A 27,716-nucleotide genomic window follows, 5' to 3' on the forward strand; every position below is an offset into this window, starting at 1 on the left:
GGGCAGCTATTCTCGTGGCTTTTGGTGCTCTTCAGGTAAGTGAACTTCTTACTGCATCTAACCGGGACACTTTGGCTCGGGCCCTGCAGCATCACAATGTGCGTTTAACAAGTAAAGGGGTGGAGTTGGTAATTTGTTGGGCTAAAACTGACCAGCGCGGGCTATTATTGGTCTCTCATGAGGCGACACTAACTCTTTGTTTCCCATGTCAGCTGTTATAGCCTACCTGGGAGTATGCAGAAATGATCACAGTCCTTTCTTGTGTCATGTGGATACCTCCATGCTTACCCATCACCAATTTTGGGTACATGATGCACTACATAAAGCAGGTCTTAATCCAGCAGAATCAGGTACCCACTTTTTCCGTATCAGTGCTGCATCTTCTGCAACAGCAGTTGGCATGCCCGAGGGTCAGATTTTTGCTCTTGGGCATTGGCGTTCATCTGTATGCCATCGGTACATTCATCCTAGCAGGTACTGCTAGGTAATCCTAGCAGTACTAATCAGTTCTGTTTTTCAGTTGTACAGCTGCCATCTCCTGTCCGGGTTCTCATCTTTGGCCACAGTTACATAGCTTGGGCCAGTTGTCAGACTCGTCAGACCAGCACTGGCATCCAGTTATGTTTTGCTGGTGTGGCCGAAGTACACTGGTTTGGACATCATGGGATGACTTGGAGCCTATTCATACCCACTATGGATGAGTATATTGCCAAGTATGGCATCCCTCACCTATTAGTAACTAATTTGGGTGGGAACGATATTGGGTTGCTTTGTGGCAAAGCCTTAATTCTGCAAGTCATTGATTTTCAATGCATAACTGCCCATTTTCTGGATATTGAGCTAATCTGGCATGATTCCCCGGTTACATTGGCATGGCCACGGTGGGATTCAATGTTTTAATTGTGCCCAGCAGAAGGTTAATCAGGAGATTGGTTGGGCTGTTGTGGCTATGGGTGGTCATGTTATTTCGTACCCTAATATCCAGACCCACAATACCACCACGTATCGGGGTGATGGGGTCCATTTGTCTAACAGGGAGAACAATTTGTTTCTCTGGGCCCTGCAATGAGGCATTTGTGAAATTTTGGGTAGGTGGGGTAAGTGGGACTAAACAGAGGTTTGTCCTGCTTTTGTAGCTGCTGAGTGCAGGTTGGTATAGGTTGTCTTGATCGGTTTCTGATTGGAGGACCATTTAAGGCAAGCTGAGGAACAGCCCTTGCAGGTTTTGCAGCCCTTGGGCTGGGATCCACACCTACTTGGAGGCTGGCTGGCACCCACCATTGAGAGAGTTTTGTGTCCTGGGTGGGTGAGGCTGGTTGTTTTCCCCTCAGAGGGGTTAACACCTCGCAGTTATGTTGTCTGGACTTTGCCCAGGCTGAATTAACACCCAGTCTTTCACTCTGTTTTGGACAGTTCTCCTTATGAAACACATAACAAAAGGGCCACACATGTAAAGAACAAACCAAAACCAGCAAACAAACCGTGTGCAAATATATTTTGCTGTTTGCAAATATATTTTGCCGCATATATATTTTGCTGTTTGCACACGGTTTGTTTGCTGGTAGATATATATATATATATATACAAATGCAAAAATGTATATATATATATGCAAATGCAAAAATTAAATAACAATTTCACTATTTCCCAAAGTAGTAGACAAAGAGAAATACGCTGTAATGATTGTCTGTTCTGCTATCTGAAACTTTTGAAGATAATAATTCTTTCGTTTTTAAGTCCTTGACATAAAGAGATGTGTTGTAATAATAGTCTTGTCTTTCTCCACTTGTGGTCCAGTCATCTACCTTGCCGCTTCAGGTCCCATAGTTCTTCTGTATACCAAGGGGCGAATTTTGAAGCGAGTCAGAAAAGATGCTTAGGAGCAATCATGTATACTGCCTTGGTGAGTTTGCTGTTCCAATTCTCTACCAAGGCACCAACAGAATCACCGGCAGAATCATTCAAAGGCTTATTGGAATCCTATTGGATTCAATAACCTCCTCAGGTGCACCATCCTAAAAGGCCTCTAATGCCTGCAGAGGTGGGATATGATTGTGAGTCTAACCTTAACCAGATGGTGGTCCATCCATGTCAATGGGAAACTTACTGGAATCCCCACCGCTGGACCACCACCCTGGTCAGTGTAAAAGACCAGATCAAGCATGTGTTCAGCAGTATGAGTCAGTCCCAAGTCCGCTATGAACTCCTGAGCCACAATGGACAAATTGGTCTCAAAGTGAACACTGAAGTCCCCCACCACAAGCTTGGGAGACTCCAACACCAAGCCTGAGACTAAGTCCATCAGCTCATTTAGGAACTCTGTTTGGCAGCGGAGTGATTGGTATACCAACAAAAGTCCCAGTCTATCCCTGGTCCCCAAATTTACGTGCACAAATTCTATATGGTTAGACACTTTGACAGGGATCCTGGTAAGGGGGATGTTATGCTTATAGACCACAACAACTCCACCTTCCAGGCCAATGCCCTCTCACCTGCTCCTCAACAGAGTAACCTAGAGGGAGAAGCTGGGACCAGGTTGGGCCACTAGCCTCCCCCAACCAAGTCTCTGTGATAATATTAAGTCTGCCCCTTCATCCATAATCAGACCATGGAAGATTTTTTATTTATTCCGGACCGGCCTAGCATTACAAAGGAGCAAGTGAAGCTCTGTGGGTAGTTGGCACTGCTCCCAAGATCAAAGAGATGGCAGGGCAGCCGGAATGGGAAACAGCTAATACATTTCTGATTTTCCTTTCCCCGTAATGGCCTGCTGACCTGTCAACTTCTATTCACCATCACCAATGGAACTGCCACCCCATAATCAATGGACACGCCCCCTGTCTCCCCATCTCCAGACAAGCCTAGACACATTGTAGACTAATCTCATCCAGGACTCACACAACAGAAGCTATCTAAACAACAGTTTCAGCTTCTAAACAGTCATAAAAGAATATACACTGCCTTAGTCCTCACCAAAGACCTGGCACCAAAGGTGGCTGACTACAGATAATCAATGTTCATAATCCAGATCTCTAAAGCCAGCTGCTCTGTGGGAACATGCACACAAATGCTTCAACTCTCTTGGTTTTCCAGAAAACCAAGTTTTCGACTAACACATTTTGTTGAGCATCTTCTCTATATGTGCATCACGTTTTCCCCTCACTTCTTAGAAAAGATTTACGTGATTGTTGTCCTCAATCCAGAGTTTAAAGCTTCTTGTTCCCAGATGCAATTATGTTGCTTTGAGTGCTGGTGGCTCTTCATAATGGCTGGGGCAAAGAACTGCAATTATTATTATTACATTTATATTCCACTCTTCCTCCATGGAGCCCAGAGCGGTGTACATAGTTAAGTTTCTCCTCATGCCAAACCTGTGGGGTAGGTTAGGCTGAGAGACCAGTGACTGGCCCAGAGTCACCCAGCAAGTATCATGGCTGAATGGGGATTTGAACTCGGGTCTTCCCAGTCCTAGTCCAGCACTCTAACCACCATACCACGCTGGCCCAGGAGCCAATATGGTAAGGCACATCCACATGGCACCATCACCAAACATGTACCCGCAATATTATGAGCTGGGAGATGACTTCTGGGAAATCTTCCTTACAAGTTGAAACATAACTCAGTTTTACAAAGGGTTGCCAAGAAAGCTCATAATGATTGAGCCAAGTCTGTATGAATGCCAACAGAAGTTTCTCCATCATTAGTAGTTTCCATAATTGGAACAAGTTGTTTCCCCACCTTTTTTTCTACTTCTGAAGTGTGTGCATTTAATTCAAATCCTGAGCCAAGTCCCTGTCTATGAACTTCACACATAATTTGATATTTCAGTATTAGTATGTAAACTAAATATTGTGGAGTGAATCAAATGTTTCCTTCAAGGGCTGCAAGGAAAGGGCTTTTTCCAATGGATTCAAGGGCTTTTTCCAATGGAAGAGTCTTTTATTTAAGGTTAGTTTTTGTAACAGTTGAGAAATAATCTAACCATCTGGTCTAATGTGTAGGCAGGGGAAGAGAGAGAGAGAGAGAGTTTAATACACTAACAGAGCAAGAATACATTTGTTGTTTTATTGCCCTTTTATTGCAGAAAATGCAATAAAATAAAAACAAAGCCTCCTAGCATGGAACTAGAAAATAAAAAGGTTCAATTACTTACCCTCATTTGGTTACTAGAATATAAGGAGGTCAGACAACTGGTCTATTTATGCCAGAAACATCTGCTCTGATTGGCAGCATATTTCCAAAATATCGAACAGATGTTCTTTCCTTGCTACCTAATATTTGTTAACTGAAGAGTTGGTCTTGTGGTAGCAAGCAGGTATTGTCCCCTTTGCTAAGCAGGGCTTGCCCTCATTTGCATTTGAATGGGAGACATGTGAGCACTGTAAGATATTCCCCTCGGGGGAGGGTTTGCTCTGGAAAGAGCATGCATGCAGAAAGTTCCAAGTTCCCTCCCTGGCATATCCAAGACAGGGCTTGGAGAAGCAACAGTTAGATGGATCAATGGACTGACTTGGTATAAGACAGCTTCCTATGTTCATATGTCCCTAAGATGCCAAGTATTGTGCCTGGGACCTTCTGGATGCATTGCTTATGCTCCACCACTGAGCTATTGCTCCTAAGTTGCTTTGTTGAAGCTTGGCTTCAACGTATCCTTCCCAATAAACCTGGATATGTTTCTTAAAGGATCTACTCACATTAAAAAGTTGTAAGTCAATTGTTGTAAATGGACTTTAGTTGTGTCTCCTACTTCATAGAAAATTTTTTCACAGTAACCGAAAAAATGAAGTAAATGATGTGAGGAACATTTTAGAAATATTTTCACCTCAGTTTACATAAAAGTAAACCAAATAACATTTGTATAACAAGTATAAGTATAACATTTTACAATTTTTGAGATATTAAAATGTCCTTCATATAATTATTTTCTGATTAGTAACGTTTTATTTTAAAAGATTTCAGTATTTATACATGGAATTACACGATCCCCATCCAGGATACATATTGTGAAAAGTTAAATTATTGCAGGGGGGAAATGTGAAAAACATTAATTTGCTGGGCGGGGGAGGCAAATCTTTATTTATTTATTTATTTATTTGATATACTGCCCTTCCAAAATGGCTCTGGGCGGTTTACAATTAAAACAAACCACTAAAACAGTAAAGAGCTGAAACTGTTTTTTAACGATTAACAATTTTAAAACATTTTAAAACAACAATTAAACAATTACAGTGATTAAAAGGCCCAAAAATCGGGTTAGAATATTAAAACCAATTTTAAAACCCTGGAAAGCCAGGCCAAACAAATACGTTTTAAGGGCTCTCCTGAAGGCTAATAGAGAATTCAAATTGCGGATTTCCGCAGGGAGCACATTCCACAGCCCTGGAGCAGCTATAGAGCTAAATTCCATGCTATGGATCATTAGGAAGTGGATAAAGTCTCAAAAAAGACATTCCAGAACTGGGAAAACTGCAGAAGTGGGCAACCAAAACAGGCTTCCTTCTAAGGTGTATGTATGTGTGCACCAACCCCTGGGCCCCTGTGCAGCCGTTTCTGGTGGGCACGTAGTTTCTGCTGTGCCCGCCACCACCACCCAACTTCCCGGCACCCCATTATCCCGGCCGAGATGGGAAGGGAAGCATTGCCCATTTCCACCTCTCCCTGGTCGAGCCACCGCCTCCTCCTCCTCCCTTCTTCTCCAGCCAGAGGAAGATGGAGGAAGGAGAACGGGCAGCAGCTCCCCTCCGGCAGTCCAGAGAGACCAAAGGTGGGGGCCTGGGGAGGACGAAGTCAGTGGTGGGTGGCGGAAGGATGATTGGAGGCGGTGGCTCCCCCCCACCCCGACACGGGATTTAAAAGGTTAAAAAATAATTATGTCAGGGGGGATTTATTGTTTGTTTGTTTGTTTGTTTATCTATATTTTCCTGAGGCATATGTGTGTGTGTGTGTGTGTGTGTGTGTGTGTGTGTGTGTGTGTGTGTGAGAGAGAGAGAGAGAGAGAGAGAGAGAGAGAGAGAGAGAGAGAGAGTTAGTTATATGCACACACTGCCTTGATAGTGCCATCCAGAACAAAACTCTTTCCACTCACTGGAGATAATTAGAGGGAACACTGAACCAGAATGATCACGGGCCTAGAGCACCTACCTTACAAGGTAAAACTACAACATTTGTGGCTTTTTAGTTTAGAAGGAGAGCCAGGTGTGTCAGCCCATGAAAACTAATGAAACAGGAAATTTAGAACCAACAAAAGCAACTACTTTTCTCAAATTGCACATAATTAATCTATGGAATTCTCTGCCATAAGACATGGTGATGGCCACCAGCCACCACCAGTGCTTTAAAAGGGGTTTAGATAAAATCTTGGAGAAAAGACCTGTTAATGGCTACTAGTCTTGATGGCCATAGGTTACCTCCAGATTCAGAGGCAGGAGTCCTCTGAATATCAGTTGCAGGGGAGCCATGGAGGAAAATGGGGCACTCCATCTCCTCCTCATGGGCTTCCCAGAGGCTTCTGTGGGAAACATAATGCAGGACTAGACAGGCATTGGGCCTCATCTAGCAAGGCTCATGTTCTTATGTTCAGGATTTCAGTTCAAGGCATTACTGAGATAAACTGCAAGTAGAGTGAACATTTCATTTCCGAAACGAAACAGACGTTAAACTTTACCTCTAACAATAAGTTGAGCGAAGTTGGAAACTCCAGATCCTCTCTCAGACTGAGTAACGCAGCGATATAAATCCTGATCTGTTTTTGTCACTTCCTGAAGTTTAAAGGTAGCAGCAAACCGTCTGTGATTTATGTTTTTCGTTTGAGCCACTGGTATATCTTCTCCATTGCGTCTCTGAAACCCAAGAAAATCAACATGAAGAATGAATGATTACAGGGACTGGTGTTTTTTGTTTGTTTGTTTGAAAACATTTAAAAGAAGTGTTTCAGCAAGATATAAAAATAGTTAAGTAATATAATGAATTCCTCAATGTCTTTTACAATGAATTCATAAATGTACTAGACCGGTTCAGATTTCACACAAAGCTAGGAAAAAACCCTTGGCTTTGTGTGTCAGTTTCTAGAGCATCCCCTGCCCACATGGTTCTAATTCTGGCTAGAAACAATACTGGACTAGACATGATGCTACCTGATTGATCCTGGATTATTAAACTGAAGTGTTAGAAATAAACCACAGGCTGAAACCCACTTCTGAAGTTGGGTTCAGATCTTGGTTTATTTCAAGCACTTTGGTTGAAATAAGCCAAGATTGGTCAGTTTGGTTATTAAAATTGATCCTGGCTTGTTTCTAATCACAATTGAAAGCAGAATTCTAATCACAATTGAAAGCAGTCATACAAATGAAGAGTTTGTTTGTGCAAAATGAAGTCAATCCTGAATACCTACAGATACCAAATTTTGCATACACAATCCTGCCACTGAAATTAGCTGAATGCACTACTTTTTATACAAGAATATGATGGGGGAAAGGTGTGTGTGTGTGTGTGTGTGTGTGTGTATGTGTGTGTGTGTGTGTGTGTGTATATATATATCTATCTATCTATCAGAAATGCTGAATATAATGATCATATTTTAACTGTTATTGTTCTCAACATATTTTAACACTCAATACTCAAATCAACAATTCACAAATGACATCATGCCCAAGAGAAGCAGATCTTTCTCAACAATTCAAATTTACTATATATGGTAATTATTCACTGAAATGAATCATGTCTGAAGTTGAAATCCTATACATTTAAAACTGTTTTACTCCCCTTTTGCAAGCATAGTAATAAAAAATTATATGACCTATATTTCATTTCTTGAACTATAAGTATAATCAATGTAAAATGACTTTGCCTGATCAACAATGGGCTGCGCCTCCTAGTTTATACATGTTTACATGCTTGTGTACCCATCATTTTCTAATCCATATCTTAATGAATGACAATCCTCATTTTTTTCAGTATCTGAGTACAAATTCCTGGCTGCCACAATTATACATGCAACCATTTCTCTCAGAATTTCAGTTAAATTTAAAGCTTTTCTATGACAAATGAGCCATGGGCAACATGGTATTTTTTTAGTATTCCAAGTTGAGACATAGACTGATCATTAACGGATGATCATCTTGAAATAAAATTTGTATTATCCCATGCAACTGCCTCATCTAGAAAATCTCTGCTATGAAACAAAGTCCTTCTGTTTGCATTCACCATTTTGAGAAGATTAATAACTGATTAAAAACATCCACTTAAAGTTCTTCAAATCACTAGTAGCCACTCTCATGCAATCACAACCCCCCGACACTTCTCCATTCTTCTATTAGCATGATTTCACCACAACAAGACAAGGAGTTGGGATAGAAAGTTTGCAATAGCACTTTTTATGAACGATGCAGTTATTTAATCTAGCAGCTAATTCAGATCTAGAGTATATAGAATAATGCACTGAAGTAATCAGCATGCCCCTGACTTGACAGAGTTTTAAGGGAAAACTATATTCACCACAGCTTTTATTTCAGAACTACAAACTGGCAGAAGGGAATCATAACACATTATACATGGTCAGTGATGTGAGCCTCCAGCCTATAGCAAAGTATCTGACAATAAAATTCCCTCAGAAATCATGCAATAGCCCAACATAGTATAGTTAGGCATTTCCAGAGAGAATCCTACAGATTAAAAATGCGGAGGCTATGGAATGAAGCTTATGTGACTCTTAGCTATTGTCCACTGGAGAACCTAGTTAACTGAGGCAGAATTAAATTCAAACCAGTTGGAACTTATCATTTGATGTTGTTACAAGGTAAAACAACGAACGGCAAACTAAGGAGCCAGGGGAAATGATCACATTTATCTGAGAAGGAAAAGCTCACTTCAAAGCTGAATGACAGAGATGGCTCCAAAGATAGAATGCAAAGTGACAAGATGGATTTCACATACCACACACACTAGACTGAATTTCCCAGATAAATCTCAAGTGATATGTTATAAAGAATAAAACTGCAGCATCAGTGTCAAATGCTACTACCTACGAACAAAAGTTTACTATTCTTGCAACACCTGAGAGTCTGAAACAAACAAAAAAATATTTTAATGTGACACAAGCTACAATGTAATTTTGAATCAAATGTAACAATATATTACTATGTCTTCACTGGACGATAGTAGGCTGTAGATGTGTTATGCATGTATATAGTTTTAAAGTAACTTAGTAACTTTAATTTTGATCACTTGCTATATTAATAAAATAACTATCATTGGGTTGCCAGAAGAAAATGTACTGTGAAATCTAAGTTTGTTATTTTATACAATGAATTATTTATTTTTAGACATTACTTTTGTTTCAGACTTCAAGAGTTCAAGTACGATTACAACGATGAATATTTATATACAGCTTTTCAACAAACGTTCCCAAAGTGGTTTACATAGAGAAATAAATGAATAAAGGTGGATCCCTATCCTTGTCCTCACACACTAATAAGAAACATTATAAGAAACATCACTAAAGGGATGCTGTGCTGGGGCTGCATAGGGTCAGTTGCTCTCCTCCTGTTCAATAAAGAGAATAATCACGTTTAAAATGTGTGTCTTTGCTCAGTTAGCAAAGTACATGAAAATATTTTCCAATATACAACTACCCAAATATTTAATATATTTGCCTCCAGGCCTTTCTCCAATGCATTTGGGGTAATGCAAATGGATGTGTACTAGAAACAGTTTAAAAGTCCCATGTTGTAAAGAAAGGTAGAAGTGGGTCCTGAGATCAGTCTTCCAGCTACTCCAGCAAGACATAACATTTTACGACCGAAAACTGAAACTGCTGATGGTTCTCCAGTATTCATGCTTTTAAAGAGACAGAACCTGAAGTGGCTTTGTTTTATTTATTTATTTACTAGTGTTTTTAAGCCCGTTAAAATAACGGGCGCTAGTAGGGCGGCCTCTGTCGCCGTCTTTCCTCTCCCCGCGCTCAGCCCACCCTCTCCCCCTCGCCCGGCTTCCTCCGCTGCCTCGGCCGTTTTGCTCTTCCCTGCGCTCGGTCCGGATCCTGGCTCCGCCGTATTTCTCTTCTCTGCAGTCGGGCCGGTCCCGCTGCCACCGTCTTCTTCTGCCGTATCCCCCCCCCGCGGTCAGGCCAGTCCCGCCGCCGCCGTCTTTCCCTGCCCTGCGGTCGGTCCGAAACCGCCGCCGCCTCTGTTGTTTTCGGCGGCTGGGCCGAACCCGCTGCCGCCGCCTCTCCTCTTCCAGCGGCTGGGCTGGACCCACCGCCCCCACCTCTGCCCTCCCTGTGGCCGCCTCTGGCCTTCCTGTGCCCGGGCCAACCAACCGGCCAACATGGCCGCCCGCCCCCGGTGTCTTTCCCTTCCCTGCAGCCGCCGCTGCCCCTGTTCTTTTTGGCAGGCGGGCCAGACCCGCCACCACCTCTCCTATTCCCGCAGCTGGCCTGGACCTGCCGCCGCCGCCTCTGCTCCCCGGTCCCCTCTTCTCCTTCTCCTGGTCCGGGAGCCAACATGGTCGCCGTGTCTCTGCGGCCGTATCTTTCTCGGACGTTCTGGGCATGCGCTCCACGCATGCCCAGAACGGCCGAGAAAGACACGGGCACAGAGACACAGGCGCACACCCTGGCTCTTTATTATAGAGGATTGTTGCATTTATATACCGCCTTTCATTAAAAGACAACCCCAAGGCAGTTTACAAAAGTTAAAACATACAATAAAAAGACAATAAAAATATTAAGCTAAAAAATATAAAAAACTTAAGGTTTCATTTCTGGGTAAATTAGAAAGAACCTTGCATAAGTTTGGGCAAGCCATGTAGCCCACTGCAGTTGCTATTAAGATCAATTAATATAATGCACCTTTCTGTTTCACAGCAGTAATAGGTTATGATTGCAGACAGAAACAACTTGTAAAGTGCTCTGAAATCAATGGCTGGGATATATAAAGGCATTGCAAGAGCTCCTGTTTAAGATCAGAATGTGCATACTGGGTATAAAAGGTGGGGGGATCAGACAGCTGAAAGAAACATCTATTTTTATGGAAACACCATCAGGATCACAGAAAAAGAACATTGGAAAGATACTTTCCTAGCAAGAGCTATAATAAAGAGAGACAACTTCTGACGAATGATGTAATGCAGGATGTACTGTAAGCACTAGCTAATTTGCAGAATTGACTCTACAGGGACTGAACCTGCAGCAATACCCTGAAACATGTGTCACCACAGTCTCAGTGCAGCAATCAGACAGAACAAACATAAATTGCTTACATGGTAGTGAAAGACAAATTTAAAAAGCCACCGAGATCTTTATGAATTAACTTTATAATAAGGGGGGAAAGTAAGAAGTGTGAAGCAAGCAATCTTTAAAAGCAATGCTGTGTAACAGTAGTACGCTGGGGAATCCAGTAATAATTGATTTAGAAGGTAGTAGCTTAGGGCCTAAGCAAAGAGCTATACTAGAACAGCCTTAGCACTATGATGCAAAGAGAACAAACCTGAGGCATAAGAAAGGCTAAAAACTCCAGGCCTGCCAGCATTTTCAGGGAGAGGCAAATAATTTTCACTGTCATTCCTCCCTGAATGTGCTGTGGTCCCTATCAGCATTCCAGCCTCAGCTACTACTAAAAGTACAAATACACCACTTGCAGACACAAAATATGTCTGCCATTAGATTTACATGCAAATGAGATGAATACGGGCTGCTTCATGTTTTGTACCTGTGGTACAAAACATGGTAGTGGGAAGCCACTGTTAATATTCATTTCCTACAGCACGTGTGTGTAACACACAAATGAGGAGGAGTATCTGTTTGCTACTTGTACATATCATGGTTTTGTGTGCATACATGCATTATGTAATAGGTAAAGTAACATTAAAACAGAACTTAATGTTTTAAGATTATATCCAGAAGGAAGACCAAGACTGTTGCATATCAGTAATATAAACAGTAGGTCTGTGCAAAAATCAGATCCAATCTGATATGATGCAATAAGACAGTAACTTTGATTCGGCATGAGGTCCACTCCTAAACTGTCAGATTAGATTGGTTTTTAGTTGGAAATATTCAACAAGTCAGTTTCCCCATAGGTATCAATAGGAAAAATAAATAAACTTAACTGATGAATGGCTAGGCTATGTTCTCATGCTGGTAGTACAGCCCCCGCTGAACATTAAGGCTACATGGTTTGTAGGAAATTAATCCTCACCTTCATGTGGAAGGAGTACATTCCCTGCCCCTTTGAAACTCCATGTTAATCCTCAGGAGAAGTCTGAGGACTTCTCATGGTAGTAGTACATGGTGATTACCTATGTGGAATCTGAAGGAGATTGGTCTTAAGTTTCTTTCTAAAAATTAATTTTGTATAAATGCCACAACTGCTTTATAAAAATTGAAGGAAGTCACAGATTGCTAAGCACAAACATGAAGACAGACAAAAGCAAAAACTGTTGTGTTCTTTCATTACTTTCAGCATTTTCCACATAGAATACTAGCAAAAGTGTAGAAAACAGCAGTTCAGCATGATCATAAAGGAATCTATGTCCCTCTCTACAAGTTCTGTGATTGGGAGGCAACAGACTCAAATTACTGATATGATCAATTGCTAATGGCCAGCTTTATATATCATTCCAAGCATCTTCCCCTCCTCCCATCCAAGTAAGGCATGATAAACATTTTCTTGAGCAACATGGTTTGCTCTTCCAGAAGCCCTTAAAGAACATATAAACGTATATGTATAAATCTAAATATAAAATATAAATGTATAAATCACACTGTTCCAATAGAAAATTAGGCAGAATAGAGATGTATTCCAGTAATTCAAAACAACAGTCTCTGTTGTTGAACACATATATGTTTGTGTCCGACATAATCTGACATAGGCAGTGTCAGATATGACACAATTGTCAGATCAGACATGATGCACAGCCCTAATAAAAGCTCTGTACAAAAGACTTGTTTAAGCAAGCACACTTTTAATCATGTACAGAATTGAGAACTGGCAAGACTTCACTTGGAAGATATTTTTGAAGCTGAGAAGACCCTGTTACTTCTCTCATGGGCAGACAGAGCCTGTGCAGGACCTCACCTTCGGTTCCTAATGAGTGGGGGTAGTTAATACAGCAGAAAGTAGAATTACAGTGACCTTCAATTATCAAGCACCAGAGAGTCACACAGACATTGGGGCGGTGGGAAAATCTGACTTTACACTTAGGGTCACTTTTAAGGCCACCTATTCCACCTCCTGTTTTTTTAGAGTCATGAATTTACCCAAACTGACAAATATTTAGCTCATTTTTTCAACCATATTTTCTAAAGTACTTTGGCTCCTAAACATTAGCTTTTAAAGATGTCCTTTGAGTGGATTCCCTTCTCCAGCTGGTTAGCCTTTTTCTTTTAAAGTGAAAAGGTAACAGATTTCTGATGCTATTTAATTTGGTTGGTTTACTGCCTAGAGCTAATACTGCACAGCTGTCTTACCAAGGCAGAAAGAACATCAGCCCACCAAATGATTATTCATTTTTAAGCAATTCTTGTTAAGACTGGATGGATTTTTCCCATGTTCTAAATCTTCAACTCTGCCTACCTTTCTAGTTCTTTATAAAGAATTCAGAATTGGCACAGGCTCAGTTAGCTCCAGTTTTATATTCTTTATATCTGTTCACATGAATTTCCCTTTTCCTGAAAATATCCTTTTCCTGAAAATAAAAAGATAAATATTCCTTTCTGAATTAAAATACTAACCTGGGACAGATTTAAAATAATGGGATTTACACACACACCACAAATTTCTTAAGCTTAACAAATGGAAAACCCACAAAAAGCAAAATATTTAAAAAGAAATATATTTTAATACAACCCATGACAGGGCAGAAAGGACAACAGATAAAATGGAGCAAACATAAGTCATTCAGAGCCAATTCTCAACCAAATTACATAAAGCAGGAACAAAAAACTATTTCCCCCTACAAAATGCTGTCTGAACAAATATAATCCTGAGCTACCTCAATAAAGGCAGAGGAACAAATGTAATAAACAAAGAAAAAGCTAAGTAAATAGTTGGGCTGGAGAAGAGAATTAGCATCCATTGTGACAGATTCAGCTCTCAAACTGCCATTAGGGGGTCTGAACACTTTGAAAAGTAAAAATAATGGTTGTGAAGGGATTACAACAGCAATGTCCAAAATTAATGCCAAGGTTAAGTAAGCCTTGCTTGTAAGGAGATATCCTCAATAAGATTATAATGTGCAGTCAGATTGCAAGTTTGAATAGGTCAGCAGTACATGCAATTAGTGAACTGGAAACTGCTGGTGTTGCTGACAACCTTACTCCGGACCTTCCCATATGACCTGCCAAAGCATACCCAATCACACTGTCACCTTTGCAAGATCCTCTTGCAAGTGCATTTTAATTGCAAATGCAAACCCTATAAAATTCTGCCGGCATGTAATAGGAGACGGGAAGCATGGGGGCGTGGGCTGTAAGACTTGCTTCTTTTGAGATTTGGCTATGTGTGCTTCAAAACAGAAGCTGTGAAAGCACTAAGTGTTCAACAGAAAACTAAGCAGAAAAGTACAGGTGGCCCTCGTTATCTGCAAGAGTTCCATTCTCACCTATATTTGTGGATAATGAGACTGAGTGAATGTGGGGGTTACGTTGATTGGGGAGTTAGGTTAAAAGAGAGGCAAAATGGTTTTAAAAGTCAGCAATAAGAGTAATTAAGTAACATACCATGCCCTCAGGGTATCTAGCAATGCTCCCCCAAATCCACTGATTTTCCACATAAAATAGCAGGGATTTATTATTTATTTTTGAAAGCACCACAAAATGTCTCAGTTAAGCAAAATGATGGTCAGACATGACCTCCAAGGCCACCTGGGAATCATGGATAGGCAAATTTCAACTATTTTTAGAACCATGGATAATGAGATCAGGAGTACATGGCCCAACCACAAAACATGAAACTGTGGGTGCCAGGACTGCAGATAACGAAGGCCACGGATAATGAGTACCTGTATGTACAATGGTAGGAAACACTGTGGACAGCCCTCCTGTTCTTTGCATGGACAGAAGCGGAACTGCACTACTGAAATGAATCATCCTCTAAGTAACTAGAGAGGAGAGCCGGTCTTGTGGTAGAAAGCATGGCATGTCCTCTTAACTAATCAGGGTCTGCCCTGGTTGTATTTGAATAGGAGACCACTTGTGAGCACTGGAAGATATTCCCCTCAGGGGATGGAGCCCCTCTGGGAAGAGCAGAAGCTCCCTACCTGGCATCTCCAAGATAGGGCTGATAGAGATTCCTGCCTGAAACCTTGGAGAAGCTACTGCCAGTCTGTGAAAACTGTACTGAGCTAGATAAACCAGTGATCTGACTCAGTATATGGTGGCTTCCTTATGTTCCTAACTACATTCAATAGGTGTCTGAGTCATGCAAACACATGTGATAAATAATAAGAAGAAGAAATTCCACATAGCAATGGCAATTATAAATGCACTATCCAGTTGAGACACTGCTTTTTATAAACAATAAAAACAATGTGGCTTAACCACTAGGAAAATGCACAGTTCCCCACAGAAGAAGGATCCTAAGAAAAAAGATGACTGTATGTAACAGAAGATAAACCATTGCCCTCTGTTTAAGGAAACCCAAGTACATGGAAGGACCTGAGTTGGATTTGCAGTAAGCTGCACTCTAGATTTCCATTCTGTTTTCTACTTGCCATTTACTACTTTCAGGCAATTGCTTTAATTATCTGTAACTCCACCAGGAATGACATTTTCCTCTGGCTCAGAGAAGAAAGGCATCACACTGTATTAATTCTGATGAGTCTCTCTAAGGGTGAAACCATGGCACCCTCTTCCAGCTTTGGCAAGCCAACTGAGGAGGCATTTTGCCAGCACCTAAAGCCATTGCTGTGAGATTGGCCCACTTGCATTGTTGCTTTGATCGTGATCTGCATAGGATTACCAGCCATGCTTTAAGACTTTTTAAGCACAAGCGATTGCCTACCCAATTTCAAATTCACCAAAACAAATGGTAGCAACACCAGGGCCCACATGACAAAGCAGAAACTGAATTACAAAGTAAGGCCAAACCTCTTTTCATGAGCCAAATATTGTATTCACGCCAAGGCACAACAGTGATGGATAGACTCATTAGTGGTTCAGTTATCAGCAGCTGAACCTGGAGCCAGGGCATATGGTTTAGCAGATGCTCCAGGCAAAGGGCTTTATTGATGGGGCTACATAGGTGTTATCTTATGCTGGACACCGATAAGAGAACTAAAACCTTTTGGGACAGCTTATGACATTCACTATCATTCCCAAATTGGAGAGTAGATGAAGACAGCTCGCTTCTGAAGTAACAGTAGAAGGGACAACAAAAGCCCATGGCTCTTATATTCATGCTGAACAGAGGATGCTTCCGAAATGCTTCCTAAAAAGCCTTATCTTGTTCCTGGGAAACTGATGTATTAAGAAATGTGCCATGTTTCGTTTTTCAGTTCTGAATTTTGTATAAAACAATTTGCATGCATCGTTGTCTCAGCTTGCAGTTTATTTATGTCTCCCACATCTCTATTCAATTAATGTGCATACATGCATTGATAAAACAATGTTAAAAACAATCTGGGTGTTACTGTACATATGACTGCATCAAGGTTCTTTGGGGGCAGTTTTACTGACATGTGTATTAGTAATACACTAAGAAAAAGCCATCTTGATGAAACTTATGGAAGGTACCAGCTGGGTCTCAAAGACGAATCTCCAGCTAGGGGAGGATCTAGTCTAAGTTAGTTATCACTAAGCGCTGCTGAAATGAATGAGACAATTTAGACATGACCAATTTAAGTCCTGTTGATTTCAATGAATTTATTCATTACTAACTTATTCCCATTCTAACCCCATCCACCACCACCAATCCCACCAACTACCTTCTTCTTCAAGACCTACTTTTCATCTCTGTCTCCCTATTTTGTAGCTGGGTTAGGCTACAGGTATTAGATGCACAGATGTGAAACCAAATTCTTTGAATTGACCAAATTGTAATTAATTTTTATTTTTAAAAATGCATCTATTAAATAGCAGACTATAAGCATTATATTAAAATATCAAAACCCCATTGGTTTACGATCAGAGTTAAGTTGTTAATAATTTTCATTTGTGCTCTAAAAGCTATAGAAATTAAAGGTTAAAATGGTAATGCTTCCATGATACAAAGTCAAGACTTTTCACCATCCCATATCTTATGCTGGCTTTTAAAAATCAGGATTCACACACCCATACTTTTCCTTGATCTTGTGGCTCACAACTAGACTGAGGAGGGATATGTTCCAGCAGAAATTGGACAGCTGCAGCAGATGCAACTGATGGATTTCTGCCTGCTGCAATGTGACATTATTCACAGCATCCAATAAGTGAACTTTAAGTAATGGTATTGGGCTGTCAATACCATGCAGTAAATCTGTATTCCCACAGCATTCATTTGTGATCCTCAAAGTGGTTCAGATCTATATCAATAGCTCAGCCCAAACTGTCAATGGTTGGAGAAACTGCAGAGAGCCATTATTGTTCTGATATGTAGTGTTTTACTGTAAGCTGCCTTGTGCTTGTTTATAACAGGGAAAGGTGGGGTAAACAATCAAATTAATAAAAAGTAGGCATTGAAAAACTGAGCCAAAAGCTGTGGTAAACTGTGCATGGTTCCAACTCTGGAATTAGCAAATTCAACTATTAAGCTAAAATTCAGGAGAAGGGATGCAGAGTAAACTTACAGAACAATAAAGGAACAGGATAATCCTTACAAATCCCACCTGTTACCATTTTCATTTTGAAAATGGAGTGAGTCGATATTTGCCAAACAAAATGTACCACTAAAAAGGCTTGAATTGTGCAACAGATTAATTTACACCTGCAAACTTTAAATTTGAGGGTTGGTTGGTTGGTTTAGGATAAGGTTACATGAACTTCTTGAAAATGGGAGCATCCTGACTACAATCCTACACACGCATTCCACTCAACAGGATTTACATCATAAGCATTAAGGCCTGAATCGGCCAGACAAGCATCTCATATGGACATGCCCATCCTTTATCCCAGAGGAATTTCACAATGAGAGTAGGGATACTCAAACAGTTAGAACTGTTGGGAGCCCCCTGCTGTCATTCCAAGACAATATTAAATCTTTGATATGTGTGTTGGAACCCTAACCCCCAACAGCACTGCCCTGCCCTCTCCTCCTCACTTTTTACAGGGTGGGGGCACCCTGCCTCACTTGCTCTGCACTCTGCATGGAGCACTTAACTGACTTGCCATATGAGGTGTGAATTTAAAGTGACTCCCCACCACTACACACACACACACCTTCTATGGCAGTATAGAAATCAAATTATTAGTATTAGTATTACTACTAGTAGCAGTAGTAATAATAATAATAGGGTCTGGGTAATCCCAGAAGCAGTTAAGCCACTCAGGCAACAAGGAGGACAACCTTTCTTGTAGGGTGGGGAATGACACCTGGGGAACAGCCGATGGGAGCTGGGCAGTATCCCGTCTGGCAAAAGCCATCCTTTAAAATGTGAGGCTGCAAAGAATTCAAATAAAACAGAAGGGGACGGAGCACAACTGCATAATGAGCAGACGGGAGCCTGTGCCAGCAGGTCAAAGAGTCAAAAGAATAGCATACATCAGGGGAGAGATTCAGTGTATAGGTGCTTATATGCCAATGCCAGAAGCCTCCGAGCCAAGATGGGTGAGCTGGAGTGCAAGGTTGCTAACACAGAAATAGATATAGTGGGCATAACAGAAACATGGTGGAACAGTGAGAACTGGTGGGACACTGTTATCCCTGGGTATAAACTCTATAGAAAGGACAGGGGGGGGGGCCATGGAGGAGGGGTAGCACTGTATTTTAAAGAAGGGATAGAATCTAACAAGCTAGAAAACCTAAGTGGACTGGAGTCCTCCACAGAAACCCTGTGAGTGACTATACAAGGCCGGAAAGGAAACGTGCTACTGGGGACATGCTATCTCCCTCCGGATCAAAATGCCGACAGTGACTGGGAGTTGCAGGAGGAAATCAGGGAGGCGTCAAGGAGAGGCAGGGCTATAATTATGGGTGATTTCAACTACCCACACATAGACTGGGTAAATTCACATTCAAATCAGGACAAAGAGGTCAAATTTCTAGATACACTAAATGACTGTGCCCTAGAACAGTTGGTCATGGAACCGACCAGAGAGAAGGCGACCTTGGATCTAATTCTGAGTGACACCCAGGACCTGGTGCATGATGTCAGTGTCATCGACCCTTTAGGGAACAGTGACCACAGTGCCATCAAATTCAGCATACATGCGGGGAGAGAAACACCAAGGATGTCTAACACAGACATTTTGAATTTCAGAAGAGGAAACTTCTCCAAAATGAGGAGTATGGTGAAAAGAAAGCTGAGGGGGGAAATCAAGAGAGTCACTTTGCTCCAGAGTGCATGGAGTTTACTCAAAACCACAATACTAGAAGCCCAGTTAGATTGTATATCCAAAAGGAGGAAAGGTACCACTAAGTCCAGGAGGATGCCAGCATGGCTAATGGGTACTGTCAAGGAAGCCATAAAAGGGAAAAAGACTTCCTTCCAAAATTGGAAGGCCTGTCCAAATGAAGAGAACAGAAACGAACACAAACTCTGGCAAAAGAAATGCAAGGTGACAATAAGGGAGGCAAAAAGAGAGTTTGAGGAACATTTAGCCAAAAGTATCAAGGGGAATAACAAAAACTTCTTTAAGTACATCAGAAGCAGGAAACCTGCCAGGGAGCTGATTGGAGCATTAGACAATGAGGGAGTGAAAGGGATTATTAAGGAGGATATGGAGGTTGCAGAGAAACTGAATGAGTTCTTTGCATCTGTCTTCACGGCAGAGGATACTGAGCATATACCTGTTCCTGAACCAGGCTTTTTAGGGATGGAAGCTAGAGAGCGGAGTCAGATAGAAGTGACAAGGGATGATGTTCTAAACCAGGCCTGCTCAATTTAGGCCCCCCAGCTGTTTTTGGACTACAACTCCCATAATTCTCAGCCACAGCAGCCAATAGCCAGGGATTATGGGAATTGTAGGCCAACATCTGCAGGAGGGCCGAAGTTGAGCAGGCGTGTTCTAAACTGTCTGAAAAAACTGAAAGCTAACAAATCACCAGGGCCAGATGGCATCCATCCAAGAGTCCTCAAAGAACTCAAATGTGAAATTGCCGACCTCCTTGCTAAAATATTTAACTTATCCCTGAAATCGGGCTCTGTACCAGAGGACTGGAGAGTAGCATATGTAACACCAATTTACAAAAAGGGATCCAGGGGCAATCCGGGAAATTACAGGCCAGTTAGCCTAACGTCCGTTCCAGGCAAATTGATGGAAAGCATCCTCAAGGATAAAATTGTAAAGCACCTAGAAGAACAGGCCCTGCTGGGAGTGAGCCAGCATGGCTTCCGCAAAGGTAAATCTTGCCTCACCAACCTTTTGGACTTCTTTGAGAGTGTCAACGAGTGTGTGGATCAAGGTGATCCAGTTGATATAGTCTACCTGGACTTCCAAGCTTTTGACAACGTTCCTCATCAAAGACTCCTGAGGAAACTTAGCTGTCATGGTTTAAAGGGACAAGTACATGTGTGGATTGCTAACTGGTTGAAAGACAGGAAACAGAGGGTAGGTATAAATGGAGAGTTTTCACAATGGAGGGAAGTAAGAAGTGGGGTCCCCCAGGGATCTGTACTGGGACTGGTGCTTTTAATAAAATGGCTAACATTATAATGCCCTTATACAAAACTATGGTGCGACCACACTTGGAGTACTGCATACAATTCTGGTCACCACATCTTAAAAGGACGTTGTTGAACTGGAGAAGGTACAGAAGAGGGCAACCAAGATGATCAGGGGCCTAGAGCACCTTTCTTATGAGGCAAGACTACAACACCTGGGGCTTTTTAGTTTAGAAAAAAGACGACTGCGGGGAGACATGATAGAGGTCTATAAAATCATGCATGGTGTGGAGAAAGTGGAGAGAGAGAGATTCTTTTCCCTCTCACACAACACTAGAACCAGGGGCACTCCATGACATTGATTGCCAGGAGGTCTAGGACCAACAAACGGAAGTACTTACTTACTTACTTAATTTATTTACGGTTAGTGACCAAAAGAGATATATTCAATCATTAATAACTCAAAATCACATAAAATCCTTAAAATAAGAGTATGTATATGTATGTGTGTGTGTGTGTGTGTGTATGTATATGTGTGTACACACACACACACACACACACACCTAAAAATGGCAGTTTTTTAAAAAAAGAATACCCTCATGAGTTTAAGACTCTTATTTTAAAAGCCACATAACAGTACTTAGCAACTGTTCTGGAGATTACTGAATCTTCATCGGCTAATAAGTACTTTAAAAGAAGATCCCCGGTTTTCCCCTTCAAATTATTTAGCAAGGGATGGATTAATTGCTGCCTTGCATCCTGGTAAAGTGGGCACTTTAATAAAATATGGGCCATTGACTCAATCTCCTGGCCACAAGGACATGTGCGCTTTTCATAGGGCAATTTGTTATACTTCCCATATAAAAACGCTGAAGGGAAGGCTTTAAACCTCACCCTAGAGAAAGCCCATCTATGACTGCATTGAGTAATCATAAACAAGTAGGTAGCTGGGCTTAAGTCTGTCTTTAGCTGTACAGATTTGTAAAATTGAGGTAAAATAGCCCTCTCATTTTGTATTTCTATATTGACCAGTCTTTGCTGCACCAATTTGCGAGCTGTAGTCACACCAGCCTCCAACAGTAAAGCGGGAGATAATCCGCAGCAGGAAAGCTTGTGCGTTATTTCCTTGCACCAGGACGCTTGTGGCTCTGCTGCCAGTAATTTGGGGATTAATCCTGTTGGGGAAAGATGCAGTTTTATCCAATAGTTGATTGATAACATCCAGGCCTTGGTACTTTTTCACACAACGCGTGATCCACTTGTGGAACTCTCTGCCACAGGATGTGGTGACAGCCAATAACCTGGATGGCTTTAAGAGGGGTTTGGATGACTTCATGGAGGAGAGGTCTATCAATGGCTACTAGTCGGAGGGCTGTGGGCCACCTCTAGCCTCAAAGGCAGGATGCCTCTGAGTACCAGTTGCAGGGGAGTAATGGCAGGAGAGAGGGCACGCCCTCAACTCCTGTCTGTGGCTTCCAGCGGCATCTGGTGGGCCACTGTGCAAAACAGGATGCTGGACTAGATGGGCCTTGGGCCTGATCCAGCAGGGCTCTTCTTATGTTCTAGGCCCTCAGATTTCCTTAGGACAAATCAAGTTCCTAAATGGAAAGCGGTTCTACTAGGCAGCTAAGTGGCTTAGGTGGTCCTGGGCATTAACTTCCTATTTGGAAGGAAGATAAAGAGGGGAAAGTCATTTTAAAATCAAAGCTGGCAAAGCAGATGGCTGAGTGTTCCTTCTGGAGAGAAAAGGAAGTGATGCAGCATGTCCCCTACCCCCAGCCAAGTTATAGATAAAGAATGGGGAGGAAGAGGAGGAGGAATCTAAGACAATGCCAGATTCTTCAACAAGACTTGACCCAATAATTGAAAGGCGCTGACATGGATATTCCCAATGGTGCTATTCGGTTGGGTCTTGTCAAAATCTGAAAAATTTGGCCATGCACAGGCATAGTAAACATGTATAATAGCAAGCTAGATCAGCCTCAGATCAGGGTGTGTGTGTGTGTGTGTGTGTGTGTGTGTGTGTGTGTGTGAGAGAGAGAGAGAGAGAGAGAGAGAGAGAGAGAGAGAGAGAGAGAGAGGTGCATGCTTGCTATGGAGTAGTTTGGAGTCTTAAGTCAAAAAGTCTGACTTAATACTTTGATGTTCTAGCAGCCTAAAAAGCAAGCAGGAAAAAAGCCAATCGCGTGCACACACAAAAAATTATTGTGAGCCATTTCATGATAAACATCTTCTCAGCTGTTTAATTGCCAGGTCCATAGGTAGAGAAATGTTCTCAGCAGCTGAATCACAACTTTGGGACTCCCTTCATTCATGGGTATCCGCAGGAATTTTTCCAAGAGGGTAGTGATCGTGGCAAAGTATATACATATGTATATGCATATATTAAAAGCACTTCCTGCTCCATATTAATCTAGCCATGAATCTGGGGAAGAGTAATTGCCCTTATCCCCACTTCCACAGTCACTCATGCCTCCAATGGGACAAAGTCATATATACGCTCAATATTTTAACCCAGCTTAAATGGGTCAGTACGGATAAACTCATGGGAGAACATATTAACATGTCAATTGTCCGGCAACAAATCTGTTATGAATTTCTTCAAACACAACTAGCAATGCAAAACTAAAGACCTGGAACAGGTGCATAGGTACATACAGTGCAACATTTATGCAGACTGATGCTAAACAGAGAGAGATGATGGCCCATCGATGTGAATATATGGGACAAAAGCTGTGGTGTGTGTCTGTGTGGGGAAAATGAAGTAAAGGTCATCTGCACACATGCCAAAGGCCTCATTAGATAACAACTGATTGGTTCAGAGCCACTGCCCTTCCAAGAACAAGATAACACATACATATTGCTACAGTACATTGTAATTGAATTATTACCTGATAACCTGAACTTGCAAAACTACTATTACAGATGAGCTTATGAATTATTTGGTTCTTTTACCTGAAGCAATGAAAGCTAGTTGGAAGGTCATAATTCTCTCATAACCTTGCTGTCATTATGAACTCATCCTCTATAATTTTAAACAGGTATTTTCAAATAAAATAGGTAGATTTATTTTTTCAGTATATAAGTTGCTATTACACCAACTCCAACTTTTCACCACAAGGAGTGTGGTTTTCCATCAAAAGGAAAGAAATATGCAGGAATAATTCTGATTGCAAACATTCAACTACTGTTTGGCAAACTTGGGTCACTTCTCACTTACAGACATGATGTGGAAGCATGCATTTTGTTTATTTTTCCAAGGGGCAAAGTGGAGATGAACTTTCATGTCACACACATTTTACACAAGCTATACGACACAAGCTTAATCATAAATGCTTATCAGAAGCTTTCACAATGTAAAGCAACATTGCGGGTAGTTTGGGGGATTTAACAGAAATAGCAAATGTACACAAGACACAAAATGTTTGGAAGAGCATAAACACACAACTGTTCAATGTCCATATAAAGCACTCCATGTGATATATTATATCATTTGAATGAATAACTATATGGAAAGTTGTAATCTAATTTGATTGGCAAAGTCTTATGTACTCAAATCTCTCCAAAGGATTTTGCTGAATGTCCCCATGTGCTACAATCTTTCAGGAAGATTCAGTTTCAAATGCATTTACCAAAGATTAAATCTGCCTCCCTTGAAGCAAACCTTTCTCTGTGGCGGCATCTTCCATGTCAGTCGTCATTCCACAAAAGTTCTAACCATTTTCATTCAGTGGCACTTTCAGGAAATCAGTTCCTTTTCTGTGGCTTTTATGGATTGTTGTGTTTCCTTCTATACTTATGTTGTACTGACCATGGGCTGATTCTTTAGAATTACATTTTGGAGCATGTTAATATATATTATCCTTTTATTGCATTCTTGTTCATCTTTATTGTGTATGTTTTTTAAATCATGGTGTTTTATTTTGAAAACTATTTTGAAGGCAGACTTTTTTAACAATTATTTTTGAAAACCAAAGACAGGAAAAATATATCAAATTGTATAGTGTAGGCATAACAAAACATATGTCATGTCTAACAAACTAAATAGTGTTGGCTGTTTATGATGTTCCCTAGAGAGAAAAAGTTGAAATAAGCTGTCAGTTATCTAATAGGGAGGACTGTATATGGAAAAATTCCAGTTGGCTCTTTTTTATGAGTTATGATCCAGCAATTATCTGTGCTGGAACTAGAGACTAATATTGGATACTATCATTGTTAGCACTTTATCTGTGTTCTTTTAAATTGTGTTCACTTTGACATTCAGCACTGTCTGCTTTTTTCTAATGAGTTGTTTGTTTTTATTCATTTTAAAGAATGCCCTCTGTTGAATGGAAATTCTTATGATGTGAGTAATGCTTGGTGATATGGCTTGTGATTACTCAACTGCCCACGTAAAGTAAAACAAAACTATGTTTAGTCTCAGAAGTTCCATGATTAGAGATACCATACTGAAGCAGATAGTTTTAGGCAGGATTTAATTGTTCTTATTTCTAGAAAGCAGATCTGGCCATGGTTATCCATGTCTTAGTCACAGTACTGAAATACACTCTGCATGGGGATGCCCTTGAAGAAGATTCGCACATTTCAGGTGATTGAAAATGCAGCAGCTAGGGTTCTGTTCAGAGCCACTTGTTGGGAACACACTACGCCCATTTTGAAACAGTTGTACTGGCTGCCAATTTGTTTCTGGATCCAATTCAAGGTTCTGGTTATAACCTTTTAAAGCACTTAACAGGCAGGGGCTTGGATATCTTAAGGATCACAAGCCCCTGAGTGATTCTGCCCAGTCAACAAGGTCATCCCAGCCTTCGCTGCATGTCTCCCACAGGACCACCTGGCCTCCCCTGCAAAAGTTCCAAGTCAGGATTTAAAGGAAACCTATGCTCTGCAAACAGTGCACTATCTGGTGCTAAATGCATCAGGTATGGCTGCCTCAGTGTGGCGGGGGAGGCAAAATTGACCTATTGGAGGTTCTGATACCTTAGGCCCAATGCTGGTTTATTGTTCTCTCCCTGCTTTATCTCTGTAGTTTTTTGTTTGTATCCTATTATTGATACTTTAATGTGAACCTGAGGGCCTTTACTGTTGTATTTTAACATTGTAAACCACCTGGGATAAACTGGGATAAGTTTATGAAAGGCAATATAGAAATCGAACTATAAATACATAAACACATTTTCTTGTATGGGTTACTAGTTACCTCAACCTGTCATTAAATTTGGAATTTCTGAATTTGTTTGCCTCACACACAGAAGATATATTTCATTATTTAAAATGCAAAAGTATTTCAAACTATTAACTTCAATTTTGTTTTAACTACATTTTAATTTAAATGACAGTAATTGTATTAACTTAGATAATATTAACTTAAGTCATTTTTCCCCTCAAAACAGATATGATCAATTTATCCTGAAATGCAATTTTCTCTCACAGAATCATCACTGAAAATTATAACAAATTTCTTAGTTAAGCTTGTGCTGTATTTCCTCCATTTGTTTAAATATAAACAAAATAAATCCCTATTTCAATACCTCATCCTCACTGCTAACACTGAAACATTATTTCTAAATAAAGTAACACTGGTTTTAAAAAAACAAAAACAAAAGGCTACTTCACCATGGAATAACAGCAACTTTATTTCCTGTTATTTGTATGAAAGGAATAAAATGGAATAGATAGTAAAGAATACACAGTACTTATGGATTGAGACAAATTTTATCAAGTAACAAGTTGTTCTAGTAAGAACTAATCTGCATACTTTCCTTTCACTATCCCGACAACTGGACTAAATTTGGTTCAAATCGAGGTTCACAAGTTAGACCTCTTGTGCTTCAAATGTTCACATGTCCACCCTCTTGGATCGAGGTGTATGATAACACTACGAACTACACAACTGAGGTGTCCCTGTACATCACTCATTACAATTGGTTCAAATTGGTTAGACAGTCCACAAGTTAGTGCACTTGCACCTCAATAGTTCACACATTCGGCATCTTGGATCAGGGTAGTTGTCATCATCACAAACTACACCATTGAAGTGTCCCTGTGTGTGATTCACTACAAGTAAACAAAATTTGGTAAGACAGCCCACATTAGTGCACTTGTGCCTCAAATTTTCACATGTCCGCCATCTTGGATTGGGATGGATGACATCATCACAATCTACACCATTGGGGCATCCCTATGTGTCCCTATAACTGTAGCAAATTTGGTTCAAATTGGTTAGACGGTTCACAAGTTAGCCCACTTGCACTTCAAAAGTGTACGCACCCACCATCTTGAATTAGGATTGATGACATGATCACAAATTATGCCATTAAGGTGTCCCTGTGTGTCACTCACTATAACTGTACTTAATTTGGTACAGGAGAGGAGAGCTGGTCTTGTGGTAACAAGCATGACTTGTCCCATTAGCTAAGCAGGGTCCACCCTGGTTGCATTTGAATGGGAGACCACAGGAAGTGGTCTCCCTCAGGGGATGGAGCCGATCTGGGAAGAGCATCTAGTTTCCAAGTTCCCTCTCAGGCTTCTCCAAGATAGGGCTGAGAGAGATTCCTGCCTGCAACCTTGGAGAAGCCACTGCCAGTCTGTGTAGACAATACTGAGCTAGATAGACCAATACAGTCTACTCAGTATATGGAAGCTTCCTATGTTCCTAAATTGGTTCAACCCTCTATAAGTTAGCCCACTTGTGCCTCAAATGTTTGTGTGACCGCCATCTTGAATTGGGGTAGATGACATCATCACAAACCATTCTGAGCCATTCTGGAAGGGCGGTATAAAAATTGAAAAAATAAATTAAATATTACATCATTGGGGCATCCCTATGTGTCCCTACAGCTTTTGGTTCAAATCAGTTAGGCGGTTTACAAGTTAACCCACTTGCGCCTCAAATGTTTATATGTTTGCTATCTTGTATTGGGGTGGATGATATCATCACAAACTACACCATTGGGGCATCCCTATATGTTTAGTGTAAAATG

The 27,716-nt window shown here is 41.0% G+C and overlaps 1 protein-coding gene across 19 annotated transcripts in view; it reads right to left on the reverse strand.

Annotated features, from left to right (window-relative positions):
* Positions 1-27,716, reverse strand: part of PTPRK (protein tyrosine phosphatase receptor type K) — a 630,811-nt gene that overhangs the window by 302,063 nt on the left and 301,032 nt on the right. For all 19 annotated transcript variants that reach the window (XM_053285989.1, XM_053285978.1, XM_053286049.1 and 16 more), the window contains exon 6: positions 6,665-6,839. In XM_053285989.1, the coding sequence (XP_053141964.1) occupies positions 6,665-6,839 (175 nt within the window). The remainder of the gene's footprint in view (positions 1-6,664; positions 6,840-27,716) is intronic.

The sequence above is a fragment of the Hemicordylus capensis genome, chromosome 1, assembly GCF_027244095.1.
Source record: "Hemicordylus capensis ecotype Gifberg chromosome 1, rHemCap1.1.pri, whole genome shotgun sequence".
NCBI lineage: Eukaryota > Metazoa > Chordata > Lepidosauria > Squamata > Cordylidae > Hemicordylus > Hemicordylus capensis.